General features: G+C 37.3%; 1 protein-coding gene across 1 annotated transcript; it reads left to right on the top strand.

The window, feature by feature from the left end:
- The first annotated feature begins 1148 nt into the window (after positions 1-1148).
- On the top strand, positions 1149-11968 carry LOC124280390. Its single transcript, XM_046716293.1, has 3 exons — positions 1149-2368; positions 9931-10053; positions 11000-11968. The coding sequence occupies exons 1-3, from the start codon at positions 1535-1537 to the stop codon at positions 11228-11230; spliced, it is 1188 nt and encodes a 395-aa protein (XP_046572249.1). The 5' UTR covers positions 1149-1534; the 3' UTR covers positions 11231-11968.
- The last annotated feature ends 3314 nt before the right edge of the window (positions 11969-15282 follow it).

The raw sequence follows: 15282 nt of genomic DNA, 5'->3' as shown, positions 1-15282 counted from the left end.
ACTCAGCTGATGTCACAACTCTCACTGCATCCATCCACTATTGGCTGAGTTGTATCAAGGAGGAATAGAGATTAAGCCAGTTGGGATTTCATTTTGGAGGTTTCCTATTTGAAACATGTAAATATTTCAGTTTTGTAACCTTTTGTTAGTGTTTTACAAATGGATCAAGCCTAATATATTCATATCCTCTGTTGAGAAAACTGATGCTATGAGATGAAAGCCATGGCGAAGTTTGACATCACACTATATTTACAATATGCTGCTATACTATATTTCTGGGGGCAGTGGGGTAGCCTAGTGGTTTAAGTATTTGCTCGTCATGCCAAGGACTTTATTATCATTTACAAAATCTGCACTGGCAGTTTCTAACGGAGCAGGTATTCTTTGTTACCTGTTGTCTGTCTAGTTCTTTTGTGAATATTCACTACAGTCAGTTTTAGAAGAAAACCACCTTGATCATCCTATTTTCATTCTTACACGTACAGAACAACCTCACTCACTGGTAAAAGAAAACGTAACAGCGCCACTTTCTATCAGTGCTAATGTGCAGTTTCATTATACTGGTTGTAAAGTATCATAGGCATGGGACAGGATGGTTACCTTCATATGTGATAATTTGTAAATGTAAATATTCAGAGTTGTTGCCAGTACAAAAATCCATGTATCAGTCCATTACAAGATTTTCATCTAATATCAAAGCACACTTTAAATTTTGTCAGATGCCATTACATCATCAACAGTTCCCAGTGTAGTCTATGATGGCAGGTAAGGTCAAGTCACATTAGGAATGTCCATTAAATTCTTGTGTGTTTCCAGAATATCGTGAAACACGAGTAGTTGTTTCACACTTTCAAAACAACACTTTGCAAATACATTTTGTCATAAATATAATGTGGATGATCAAATTCAGTGTTACAGTTGCAGCAATGCCCAGATTTATAGATGATAGGGCAAATATGTTTTGAAATGGGTGTGAACTTTATTCATATATACAGGAAATTACTTCAGGTTTGAAAATTTTTGAAACAAATTCTCAATGTGCTGACATCAAGAAACATTAACAATTTGAAGAATAGGGAAGCCAACATATACTGACAAGAACATCTTTGTTTGTGTGTAACATTCTGATTTACCTGTTACAGGCAATATTTGGTGGACACATATCTGGGAGACGCCTTAGAGGTGTGAAAATAAATCCTATTTTCCATGACCCAGAACACTACTACTCAGGAGTTGGTGCCTCTGCAGCTAGCAGGCATCCTGATGAGCAGAACCAGTCCCAGATTCACATTGATGTCTATGAAAGCCTCCCAAGACCTTCCAGACGTGCACGACTCAAACGCCAGGTTCATTCAGACCCTGATCTTATAGATCTTGAAAGCAGTTCGCAAGTCTACCATAGTAAGAGAACTTGCTCATATCTCAATAAGAAGCTAGGCAGCTATTCTGACACCACTGTACCAACCATGAAAGATAACCTGGAAACAGAAACAAAAAGGCGGACATTGTGAAATACCAAGGCTTGGAAGGAGGAATGAAGCCATTTCCAGAGTCAAAAGAAATGAACAAGGAGAGAGTGAGAATGACTGAAGATGAAGCCATTGCAACTGTGGATTCAGGAAAAGAGTCTGATGATATTGACGCAGCAGTTAGTGGAAGTCCCACAAGGAGATTAAGTGACTCCTCTATGATAGTGTATGAGGATGTAGACCAAACATCATTCCCTATGTTGTCTTCAGTCATATCACACATGTCCTCATACACTGATGACCCATCTAGTGCTGATGTGCAAGAAAATGTTCTGTTCTATATGAGTGATGCTGAAAGTCCATTGAGTGACCTTATGTCCATTCCAAGTCAAACACCAGGGGCAGCTTGGACGGGAATTAATGATCTTGCAATACAGTCAGATTCAGAAGAACAAGAAGAGTCTCAATATTTGCCAAAAGTTCCACTACCAGAACCACTTTCAAAACCTTTGAGACCCATTCTCCTTTCATCAACATCAAATGATGATTCAAATCAGACTCATAAAAGTCAACATCTTGCATCTTCAGAGCACAAAACAGTGACCTTTGCCAAAGATACAGTATTCAATGAAGATAAGCCTAAAAGATACCAAAAGGAAAAGATCAATTTGAAAGAGTTGTACCATGAACGTGTGTGTGGCAAAACTGGGATGGGGATGGTAAACCCAGTATTTGTTATCAGTGATGAGAAACTGGCACTGCCAGAGACCAGTTCAGATTGTCTTACAGACGATGAAAAGGCCAAGAGGCATTCATTTAGGATCAATCTTGTGAGCGAACATCCCTCGAGGACAGAAAATGCTTCCTTCAGCTCAGATAACTCCTCACCTTCTTCGAAGGTAAGTATCATGATACAGGTATACAACATGCATTTGGAATTCTTTTGCTCACTTGCACCTTAGGTTTTGTTATATCCTTTGTGCCTTCTAATGGATATAATCAATAGAAACAGTCTTGTAGAATTGAAAGAACAGTGCCACTGGGTAGAAAGAAGTCATAACAGATGGGTGTGGATTTGATATGTGAAATGTTATAGGCCATCTTTATTAAGTAAAAGTACATCTCGCAAACAACAAGCAAAAAATCAATGTACGTCATGCTCAGGCATCAAAACGCAAATTGTAATGAATTAATGGATAAGATAATGGAATTATTGCTTTTTGACTATATTTACCCGGTACTTTTTTATTGGCCATCATTATAAATATAAAAGTAGATCTTGTTGACAACAAGCAAAAGATCAATGTAAGACACATAAAGGAAAAAATGGAAATATGATAGGACCATTTCTTTTGACAATATTTTCTTTTTTTATTGGCTATCATTATAAATATTATGAAAGTACATAAAAAGAACAAGCAAAAGATCAATGTAAGACACCCGTGCAACAGGACAAAATGAAAACACACTGGGACTATATTTTTTCAGCTACTTACTTATCAACTACTCAGCTATGTTAGACAATAGAAATAACTGTCTCATGACAAACAGTAAACAATATCTCGTTTATTTTGTCGGTTAACATAATAAATTCTTAATTGGGAGCAAAACCAACTGTTCTGAAGGCTATTTTGAATATAAAGGAGGAAAATGTTTGCCCCATAACCAATTCTGAATGGCAATGGTCATGGTACAAAGGGAATAAACATAAACTGGCTATTTTCCGCATGTTTAATTTTGATTTGAGTTCTGGAAAACTTGAAAATAGAGTATTTTAGTCTCTACTCTGCCAGTACTAGTTTATTTTGAGACTATATTTGATTAGTATGAACAGTCTATATTATACACGTCAACTGTATAGCTCAGCCAACAAGGGTTCAATGGATTGTGAGAAACTTTTTCAAAATCATCCACATTAAAATTACATCATATTGCTAAAACTGACTGACTGACTGACTGAGTTTAGTTTTACGCCGCTTTTAGCAATATTTCAGCAACATCATGGCAGGGGACACCTGAAATGGGCTTCACTCATTGTACCCATGTGGGGATTCGAACCCGGGTCTTCGGCGTGACGAGCCAACGCTTTAACCATTAGGCTACCCCACCGCCCTATTGCTAAAACAGTACATATTGTGAAACATTATTGCTATTTTGTTGTAAATATAAATTTCCCTGAATATTGGATGGTTATTGGAAGTTCAAAGTGCACCACAATATATTCTGATACAGAACTCTGATACGTATCTAGAAATATGTTTTTAATTAAAAAAAATAATTTTAGAACAGAACGAAACAAGATGCTGGCCATAACGACTGACCACATCTTTGAGATGCAGGTGTATCATGGTAAGAATGAACCTCAATAAACCAATAATCCTGGGCTGTCCTTACTAAATAAATTAAGTCAATTCTTGACAAAAAAGAAGTCACACAAAGAAAGTTTTTGTATGTCCAAGCGAAAGTGCTGAAATCATTTGCTCCGTAACCAGATTCCTAATTTGGGACAGGGCATACTTAAAGAATAACCCACGATGTACGAGTGATTAAGGGAAATATGTACTGAGTGAAATTAATGTTCACTGTCCCAAGCTTTAGCGAGGGATTTGAACATTAATTTCACTCAGTACATATTTCCCGTAATCACTCATACATCATGGGTCATTCTATTTATTACCCATCCTGTAATTTAACCGAGAAACCAGTATTTATGATCACAAAGCCGTAAGTAAGTGTTCACAACTAAATCAGCTGATCTGTATTAATGCGCTGAAACCAAACTACTCAAACCTAATGGAATTGCATATGAACCACAATATATTACTGAAGAAAACGGTATGAAAAACAACACAATTCAACAGTTTCCAAATTCATGTGAGTGTGATTTTATTAACCACACCCCATTTAAAGATTAAGTTTATTTTCAACGAGTACAATCACATATTCAATATTTAGTCGTAGATAGCAAATGTGTCAATCAAACCTACTCGTGTCAGAAGGTAGGCGACTGTTGTTGGATACAAAACAGCAAAAACTTAATTGTTTGATCGGCATTCCAGAAGTTGGTGACTCAAAAATGAAACATACAACTTTATTGATGACAACTTCTTATTTATTGCATAGAGCGACGTCGCTCTATGCAATAAATAAGAAGTTGTCATCAATAAAGTTGTATGTTTCATTTTTGAGCAAAAACCTGCCAAATTTTTTTAACGTTAATTTATGAAACAGGGAAAATCTGCAAGGGAACAATAAAACGCAGGTATGGTGAACCTTTTTTTTTTAAGAAGACGGTACACAATTATGAACGTTTGTCAACATTTTGCTAAAACGGACAGTGACCTAGTTTTGGCTCCCGTCAGTGTCCTTGTCAGGAACAATAACTCTAAATAGTCTGAGTCAGAGTCGACAGCAGTTTTCGTTCGCAGCCAAAATATAGTCAATGTCACAGGAACACACCTGTCAAAAGTTTTGTTTTCGATTGGAAGGGGGATATGTCAGTCATCTTGCAGTGAGTCATTTAATAAACTCTCAGGCAAGTGGGGACTTTAGCAAGATGCCGACTAGCTCGATATTTTTTCGGGAACACTTTCAAAGTTTTCAGTCAAAAATCTCTAAATTGCACTTTGCAAATATCAAAAAGATATTACACGTGATCTCCTCACCCGTATGGATAATAATGACAGGTAGAGCAGTGATGTGGTGCAGTGGTGGATGATTTGTAGACTTTGTTGCAGTATCTGTCTAGTGTATGATTTATGCTGTGATGTGTATTAACAGTTTTGAGTGTGTGAAACAACCTTTGATTTTGACATTGTGGATACTTAGAACAATAAGTACCTGTTATTAGCTTAACTCATTAAGCCCGAGAGACGCTTCACTACTCAACACCTGGAACCCCTCGCTGATTGCCCACTCGCTGTGCCAAGACTAATTAGTGCTAATCACACCTGATTTCCCTGGCAGGTTTCGGGGATGACAGGAAACTGTCTAGTCGTACAAACAAGCTTTGATTGTTTAATTGTGTTGTAAAGATACAAGTTAAAAGAAAGCATATCATGTATTGCAACGTTTTATGTAATCTTATTGCAAGTTTCTCTTGTAGACCTTTGGCCGCTCGTACATTTATATTTTATCAACATATGTATGTATTCTTTGTATATAAGAGATGAGACATACATAAACAAATTCTTTCTCTTATATCATTGTGTGAGGTTTAATTTGACAAAACATCTGTGACAATGACATACTGAAATTTTCTTACATGCTTTATAATCTTCTACGATATTAGCATTATTGCCGATACATTTCTAGTGTATACTGAATATTTCAAGGAAAGTACTATTACGCTAGTCTATGACTAACATAGAGGACATTCATAACTTTGTTTCATCTAGATTTAATGCAAAGACATACATTATCATACGAACATACATATAAAAATTGTATAATACAGATTCCTTGTATAGACATAAAACAAAGAGTCACGTGATAGGGCGTCATCAAATTTCTCCAATAGAACGTGCGGTATCTCAATTGTTCAATATAGTGGCTGATCATTTGTTGTCTATGACCAATCGTATCATGAGATACATGTCACAGAGGAAGGGACAGATGATGGGGCGTGGGCGAAATTTCTGAAGACCGCGTTTGGTCACTCAACAGCTGGATAGAGATTGATTATTGGCTATACCGTTGACCAGTCGATATGCTGGGTTTCGGTTTTAACAACTCAAGCTATCATGTAACAGTTTGTGTATTGTAAACATACATAATCGTAACGATCTATGAAATATACACATAAGACAAATAGGAGTAGATAGATCTCCGATATCGAAAACACATTTTAGTGTTTTTCGATAAATAGAACAAAGTGATTGAAATCCAACCATTGAGTAGAGATAGTATATATTTTCATATACATTTTACGCACACAGCTAGTACATAAAACATAATGGTATGCTGTACATGTAAATATCATCTTCACCTTGATACGTGCCTATATTTATACTGAATGTAAACAAGGTTCATAAGATTACAGATGTGCATGTACGCATAAACATTACAAAGAGGGGGAGTGACTCCATAAAGCAGGTTGTCCAATGATATAACTTTGCATCTGTTTATTTTACACTTGTCAGGGCACAAACCTTTCAACAAGGGCAGGGGTGGAAATAACTTTAAAATTGCTAGTGTACTCCGGTACAGTGGCACATGTAAAATCACTTGCCCTGATAATATTTCCACTATACCGGCCGTTTTCTTGTTGATTTTTTAAATAAACAACATAAATAATATTGGAAAGTCAACTGGACACCGGTACAGTGTGATATACAAATTTGCTTGCCCGACAGAAAAAAAACACTGGACTCAGGCGTCGGGCAATGGGTTATTTCCACCCCTGAAGGGCGTAACTACACATGCATTCTACCGGAGGCTGTTTGCAAGGTCGAAAGAGGTGTTCAATTATCTCATTTCTGTAATCTGATTGAATGATTATACGCATGTGTATCGATACCGTAACTGATATACTATCCAGCTTTTATTGATGATGCATCAATAGAGACTGAGTTCATTGATACACGTGATAATTACACCAGACTTGATAATTACAGAGATCAAATACAATTGTTTTACACAATGTTCATGTAAATTGCATAGAAAACTGACAATTCAAATCAACATGAAACTTGTAACAGCTTGAACAAAAATGCTTGAAATACCTTTGTATGGTTTCAATGTAATAACTTATAATATTACTTCTGTCTATGTCTAAGAATCTTTTGAATTACCAACTTACTGTGTTTTGTAACAAACGTAGTAAAAGATTTCATTGTTGTAATAACACTGACATGTATATATATTCGATGCAAAGGCGCGACTTATCACCTTACATTCGATTAGGTAACATTATCAACTTGATATTATGGACAATAACTAGTTACAATTCAGTAAAGCTTTAAATTAGTAAGTTAAATTATATCTAATCTATTCGAGCTTGGGTGTATAATTATTTGTGTTTATACATTGTTTCATTATATGAAACATGACAACGTAATAATACCTAAAAAAGTAAATTCAAACTATTCTATTGTGTTTGAATTCTTTATATGTCCTCGACATTTCGTATATCGTTTCCTATTTATTAGGAAGTTGAGAAAATATTATCTTCAGTAACCTCTAAACCATTGCATCTAATTCAATCAATGTGCATAAGAAGAATTTCAGTATCCATTCCCAATGAAGAGTACCAGACACTTACCTCTGTGAAAACATCATAATCCCCTTTCTCGCCGACATGTGTTCATTTGCCAAATGCTGTATAAGCCTACGATAGTGATTAGCAATTGCTATCAAAACACTTTAAATACTTCTTCTGATTGACACTAAAGGTAGCATCTCTTGTAAGAAAAAGCTAATATTTGATCAGTACTACTAAATTGTTTGAAATAATAGGTACAGTGCAATATTTAAAGGTACGACACACATGTGTGTCTCTCGCTGAATAAGAGGTGCTTTCTGTTGACGACTATATGTGACTCTCGCTGTGAGAAACTGCCAATTACCTGCCCAATAAACACGTCACTCGCTGTGAGGAGCTGATTAATTTGCCCCATATGCGGCTCTCGGCCTTAATGAGTTAAGTAATATGACTAAAATCCTGTTTGGGTATAATGAAACACCTGCTACCCACAGTGAATACATAGAACAAATAGTACTTGTTGTAAGCTTTATATGACTAAAATCCTGTTAAGGTATCATAAAACACCTGCTTCCCACAGTCCTATTACTGTGAATAGCTGTCAGAGATAGATCTCTTGAGTAGACATCTGAAGGATCTTCATTGTTGTAACTATACTAAAAGGCAAAACTAATCAGTGTTTAAGTTTTACTGCCGCGAATGAAATATTATTATATGAAAAGACAACTGCTTCAAGGTATGGTAATGATCAACAGTTCATAAACAACAGCCCACCTGGCATATGTAAATGAGCCACAACAAAAGAGGTTCACAAGCGCATTCACTCAATCAGTAGCGAGTGTGTCAGCATCCATATCTGAGGAAGGATTTGGTGAAGTTGAAGCAGTGTTGTTGGTGGATTTTGATGACATCATAAACATTGCTCTATTTCATCCTAGACATGTCCAGAAAGACAGGCTACACTTGAACAGTGTTCTGATGAAGATACTGCTGTGCAACTCAAGCAACGTGTGGTCTGGCATTATCATATTAAAGTATCACTCCAGAGCCATTCTGTTCCAAAAACAGTAAAGTGGCTATTTGCAAAATCTTGTACCTTCACAGCATTCTAATTCCTCTCAATTACTATCACTGAAGACCTTGCTGTAGCTGTTCTCCCATCCCAGATCATAACGCACCCACTTTAAAATCCATCCACTACCAGAGCACACTGATGCTAGGTAAGGTATGGGCATTAAGGGTTGTTGGCTGGAACCTGTGTTGGAATGTGTCGGTGGTTCGAATCCATCAGTCTTGACGTTGGGTCATTACTATTGGGCGGCCACTATGCTGAATGCATTGACATAATTGCCGAATTGAGTGTCTATGGACTTTAGATTGACAAGAAGAGTTATGCCGCAAGGTAGGTGACTGAAGATACCTATAGTGCTCCATCTATAATTTTTCCTGCAGGACGTGCAATGTCAAACTTGGAAAGAGGTGATTTTCTGACTTCTGCACTTCTTAAGACAGGAAATGATGAGCATCTGGCCCCGATTTCTCGAAACAAACTTAAGTTTTTACTCAAATTTCAAACTGAGTTTGACAATTTTTTGAAACAGCTGAATTTTGAACTCAACTGCATTTTTAAAATAAAAAAAGATCAAACAACTTAAGTAGTCAGTCTATCTACCAAACTCAAATTGTCTACTATGTTTGGGTTTGATATCGATTTCAGTACATCTAACCAGCCCTGTGGTCTGGCTGAAATTGAGTTTCATACCCTGACAATGCTGTTTAGAAAGTGGTCAAACGTAACATGTTATATTTGGGATTACACTTTCTCAGTAAAGTACATATTCAAGTACCTTTGTTGGGTTGAGACCCATTCAGGATTCAAACCCACCTAATCGGCAGCACTCAAAGTCAGCCATCTAACCCACTTCCACAAAAATGTGTGACAGAGACAGTGTAGGGAACAATGGTCTGCCTGGCTGTTTGAGAATGGCTCTGGATCTTCCTCAGAATTCTAAGAATAACCAAGGTGGAAAGATACATGCAAATATCCCTATCCAGCCCAAAAACAATTCATCTACTTCAAGAACTTTGCAGTCAGGCGCCAGCCTAACTTACACTTGAAGCTTATTGCTGAGGTATGTGGTAATGTACCACATCACATAATAGATCTAACATTATTATCAGGTTTCAGTAGGTACTAGACTGATTAATTATTATTGTGAAAAAAAACAGTTACAGTAAACATTTATGATTCCTTTTCAGGTTCCTGATCTAAACACACCAGCATATCTGAAGAAATATCTTGACCAAGCCAGGGAGACAACTCTGCCAGTAATTACCACCTCTGGGGAGACATCAGCATCCCATGCTGCTGTGCCCAACACGGTGAGACTTTGGCCATGACTAACATCCTCACATAGCAAGTACTGAGACAAGGTTATGTATCAGTTAGATGATTTACGGTTATTGGTCCTTCATGACTTGTGGAAGCTTTATCATTGTTACTAATTTAACCACACAAGCTTGGAGCACACTTTATCATTGTATTTAACCACACAAGCTTGGAGCACACTTTGTCATTGTATTTAACCACACAAGCTTGGAGCACACTTTATCATTGTATTTAACCACACAAGCTTGGAGCACATTTTATCATTGCATTTAACCACACAAGCTTGGAGCACACTTTATTCTGCTGGATAAATTAAAGGTTTCAAATCATTATACAATTTCTCAGATACTTTATTGATTGATGATCACTTTACTTCGTATGAATGTTTGAAATACTAAAACAATATGTCTGCAATATTCCACTGATGAGGATGGGGACACTCACAAACAACAGACTCTACACAATTATTCATCCAACTTCAGAAAGGCTGATACTTTTAGGGCGTCATTCTTATGGATATATCTTATGTATAGGCTCCTGCCCTTGCATGGGGGGATTGCCCTCAAACATTCATCATACAATTATTAAATATTAAATCCTTTTTTCAAGTTCAGAAATAAACAAGACTTAACATGTCCAAACAACACTGATTCTTTGTAGTAACAATGTTAGGAATTTGTTATTGTACATTCAAGTAAATATCAATCAGTGTTGTTTATATAGTTGTATTCATTAAAGGTTGTTTTCATTCTTGAGTATCAGGTAGGGAGAATAAAGATCACAGTCATGCAAAACATCTCATTAGGCACTATACAGATCACAGTCTACTAGTGCCTCAAGAAGTCATAGAAACAATGACTGTTTGAGAGTGAATGTGTTCTGATTGTCAGAGACATTTATAATGAATCCTATACATAGTTGCCTAATTTAACATTACAGATGTCTGACATCAATGACTCCAGTGATGTTATACTTGAGCTCCCAGAAGATACTTATGGAAGAAGTGAAAGGAAGAAGAAGTCTTGCAGAAGGAAAGCCATTCGATGGACAGTGTTCATACTCTCTATACTTGTTCTCATAGCGGGTGCAGTTGGTCTGGGAGTATATTTATCACAGAGCCCCAGTGGTGACTCTAGTGAAGGCACAACCATCATGTCTATTGGTGTTTGAGAATGGAATGGATCCAGTTGTGTTCAGAGTGGCTCCAGCTTGGTTGTATGGAACTGATATTTCTGAGACAACTACAACTATGATCAAGCACATGACCCACCGCAAACGTTGTGTTCATTCTCTATAATTATATATCTTATAGGAAACTTTGTCTTTGGTAAACTCCAGTCTCTGGTCTTAAAACAGAACAATACCTTGAAATCATGTATGTACATTGATAAGAAAAGAGTTAAGCTTCTTGGCCTTTTAAGATTTGGAATTCCAGGTCTGACAGAAATTCTTTGTATGGTCATCAGCTGTTCAGCAGTTCAGATTACATCTAATGTGGTAGAGGCAACATGCAGCATGACAATACTATAGGCCTTGATACATTGAACTTGTTTTCTTCTGTGAAATATGTATTTTATGTCAAAGGTGAAGTGACAGTGGTGTAAATATGTTTGTTTGTTGTTTAACTCTGCACTCAGAAATTGTCCAGCTATATGACAGTGGTTTGTCAATAATCAAGTTTGGAGCAGACAATCCAGTGATTTATTTCATTTCATAGTGTACAAACTGACAATAATAACAGTTCCTATTTTCAGTTTACACATACCAGCTGTGATGCATTAATGCAATGTGATATAATGGCTTCAGATAAAAAATTATGACAGTGCTCTGTAATATTAGATTCTGATGTTTATAAAATTGTAAAATGCATCAAATGCTTGATAAAGAATCAATAATGTAAAAAAAACACCTAATAAAATATCCAAAATGAAGATGTAAATATGTTCATAGTATAATGTTTATAGTATAATACTTGTCAGACTAGATAAGAATAATTTGGGTGCTTTTAATAGGTGGTATGCTTAATCAGTCAAATGATATATGTGTTTTTATACTCAAAACTAGTATCAACCGAGAACGTCTAGTTTAATTTGTGGCGAATCATAACAACATGGATTGTTGTTGTATAGGCCCGCACAAGGCGGACAATGTTTATTAACTGTTAATGAAAATATAATTATCGTAATAATGAGATATATATAACAAATAGGCCACAAAGGTGGGGTGGGAATATACCTATTTCACTGATATTTAGAAATATTAGATTAAATCTAGAGCTCTACACCAGCTGAAATAACCTAAGACTGGTTGTACTCACAATGCGATGTGAAAATTTAAAATTCCTGTGCAGAGATGTGAGTTAGCGTCGAAGCCGGCCTAGTGAAGTGAACTGAGCAGCACTACAAAAAAGGCAAAGATGACGTGTGCATATGACGTCATAATATACGTCACACCCGTAAATAAGGCATAGGGTGGACTAACAACTAATCTCTGAAATGAACATATTTTACAGAAAAAGGCTCATAGTGAAAAAAATCAAAATATAATAAAAAGGAGCCCTGAGACTTTCTTCTGTGAAAATCTAGACTTGCCACATTTTCTAGACTTGCATGGGATTTCTTTGATATATTTGCTTCAGGGTCTGTATGACAGACTAGGCTTGGGGTTTCGCACCAAAGATAGTATGGGAACTGTGCCGAGAAATTGAAAACATAAAAGTTGTTTTTTTCTTATAAAATGAATTGTTATAAAATTCTGCATTTATTCATTCCCAAACATTCAGCCATTACACTTTTGATGAATATGTCCTTGTAACACTTGCTTGCCTTTTTTGTGAAATGTTGTTTGTGTTGCCTTTATACCTAGTGGTCCTCCAAGTGCTATCTACAGGTGTTATCTCCCCTAACAGAAGCACTTATAAGCTCATTTTTTTTTAGAATTTGAGAATTTTTGATAATAGAGAATCACTTGGACCCTGCAGAACTAGGTGTCCCTCCTGTCCTATCTGATCCTGGAACTTGGTCCACCTGCTGACCCCAGTGGCCTGATACTGAGGGAGCCTAATCTGAGAGGCAGCTCTGCAGCCTTTTGGAGATGCAATAAAAGGGTTGGTGGATCGAATTTCAGTGCTGTCTCAAGATAGAGGTGATGTCCATCAGGCCTACCAAAGAAAACTTTCCCACTGTGCAGAAAAACGCAGAAAAGCCCACATTAACCGTGGAAATAGCAACATAAACATAATACCTCGCTACTGCAACAGTAAAAACGGCAACGAAAAACTATGAAACTGCAACAATTTTATATCAGCGAACTTTGACCTCTACTGCGCAGGCGCATTACAATCCAGGCTTCTTTCCAATTTCCGAGCAACCGTGAATCGCCTTGCGTAGAAAAAGTATTAAATATGTCGAAATAATTGATGCCAATCATTTCATACGAATGGAAAGTAAACTAAACAAGTGTGCACACAAGTATCATGATTATAAATGCCAAATAACACAACAGAAATACTTAAACAGGAATGTAACTTTTGTCCAAGCTGGAAAATGTCAACATGCGGTCGAGACTTCCTCTTCCATGTGCGCATGCGTAAAATGGAAGTTGCAGGGTCCTCGTTTTACGATGCAGTGTTAGCGATTTAAAGTTGCCGTTTTTACTGTTTCAGTAGCGAGGTATTGTGTTTTTGTTGCTATTTCCACGATTAATGTGGGCTTTTCTGCGTTTTTCTGCACAGTGGGAAAGTTTTCTTTGGTAGGCCTGTCCATGATCTTCCTCCTCCTCCTCATATCAGAGCCATTGAGGCTGGAGCATAAGTTATGTACCATACCAGCTGCAGTTTACCCTGAGACACAAGGCATGGACCACAAGATTGATCTAATAGACCAAACGTGTATTGATAGTTCAGTGAGTGGTCATCAAGGAGAAGTCATGCTCGATCCACCCAGAACCCATGGTTTGTAGGAGTTCAGCTGATCCTGTTGGAGGACATCGTAACAGAGACAACGGAATCTGAGATAACAGTGCATGTGTGGAGATATTCTAGTGCGGGCCACACAGACCACACAGGCAGCTGAGGCAGTTTTCATAACAGACAGCATATGTGCAGAACAAGCTCCATAAGGAACAAGGGCAACTTGGAACTCATGGCCATTAGCCCTACATCCCAAGATACGAATATTTGTAGACGATCTTCTCAGAGTGATACAGAGCATGTTACAGATGCTTCAGAGGATTCAGATTTTACATCTGTAGAATTAAGAAGGGAATACTCAACCATACACATTTGAGGACAAGTTGGTAGCACAAGATGCCCCATTTGTGGAGTCAATTCCACTTCTACCTGTTCAAGAGGACTTTGCCAATTGGAAATTCAGAGGCTCCTGTCTTCAACACCAAAGCTAAGCCCAAGTTACCTCAGTCATCCTTCCAGTCTTAGGTCATCAAGGATTTGAACGAGAGGTTGCTTTCGTTCAATTGTCCATATCATTTGGGCTGTTCTTCTCTTAAAGGAAAAGACTTTTAGGCGACTGATAACAGAGATTTACCAGTCAATTCACCTTCCCTTGATAAAGGATTTCAAAGATTTGCAGTTAAAACACCTGATTATTTATTCATCAAGAAAAGGAGAATCAGAGGTTATAAACAATATTCAAGGATAAAGCATTGGTATTGGCAGCAAAGTTGTTGTTTTTATTCCCAGTCCTTACTAATGAATCTGGCGGGAGAATTTATATTGTGAAGGAGGAATCATCATTTGCATCATGCTGTATTCACAGCCCTGTTCTGATCAGCTCTTCAATGGGAAATTTGAAGAGCTCTTGGAAGTCCTAAAGTCAGGGGAAGATATTTAAGTTCCACAGGGCTCATTGTAACTCAGACTTTAACAGAGTAATCGCTATTGTCAGGAGCCCTGCAGGAAGCAGGCCATGCAGAGCCCACAGAAGGTTTGTTCTGGTGAATGGATATCCGACAGGATAGCAGAGACATGCCCAAGTCTCATTCAAAGGGATACAGGAAAGGGTTCATGGTAACTTCTTGTGAAGACATTATTGCATATACATTTCCATCAACACCGTTGACATTTCAATCCCACAAGTCCTAGCCCAGGTCAGGAATCATCAGATAACATTGTATCTAGTGGCACCAGGATGGCTGACACGCTCGTGATTTCCATATATCCTCTCCTTGCTGGTGGATCAACCAATACATCTGCCTCTTTCGAC

The sequence above is a fragment of the Haliotis rubra genome, unplaced genomic scaffold, assembly GCF_003918875.1.
Source record: "Haliotis rubra isolate DU_JTF1 unplaced genomic scaffold, ASM391887v1 Scf267, whole genome shotgun sequence".
In the NCBI taxonomy this organism is placed as follows: Eukaryota; Metazoa; Mollusca; class Gastropoda; order Lepetellida; family Haliotidae; genus Haliotis; species Haliotis rubra.
The sequence above is the reverse complement of the archived record's forward strand: the minus strand, read 5'-3'. Positions and strand labels throughout refer to the sequence as shown.

Bases quoted from the DNA above. Each gene is read 5' to 3' on its own strand.
- LOC124280390 (XM_046716293.1), top strand. From the start codon at position 1,535: ATGAAGCCATTTCCAGAGTCAAAAGAAATGAACAAGGAGAGAGTGAGA. The intron at 2,369-9,930 runs GTAAGTATCATG...ATTCCTTTTCAG, and splicing joins ACTCCTCACCTTCTTCGAAG to GTTCCTGATCTAAACACACC. The intron at 10,054-10,999 runs GTGAGACTTTGG...TTAACATTACAG, and splicing joins ATGCTGCTGTGCCCAACACG to ATGTCTGACATCAATGACTC.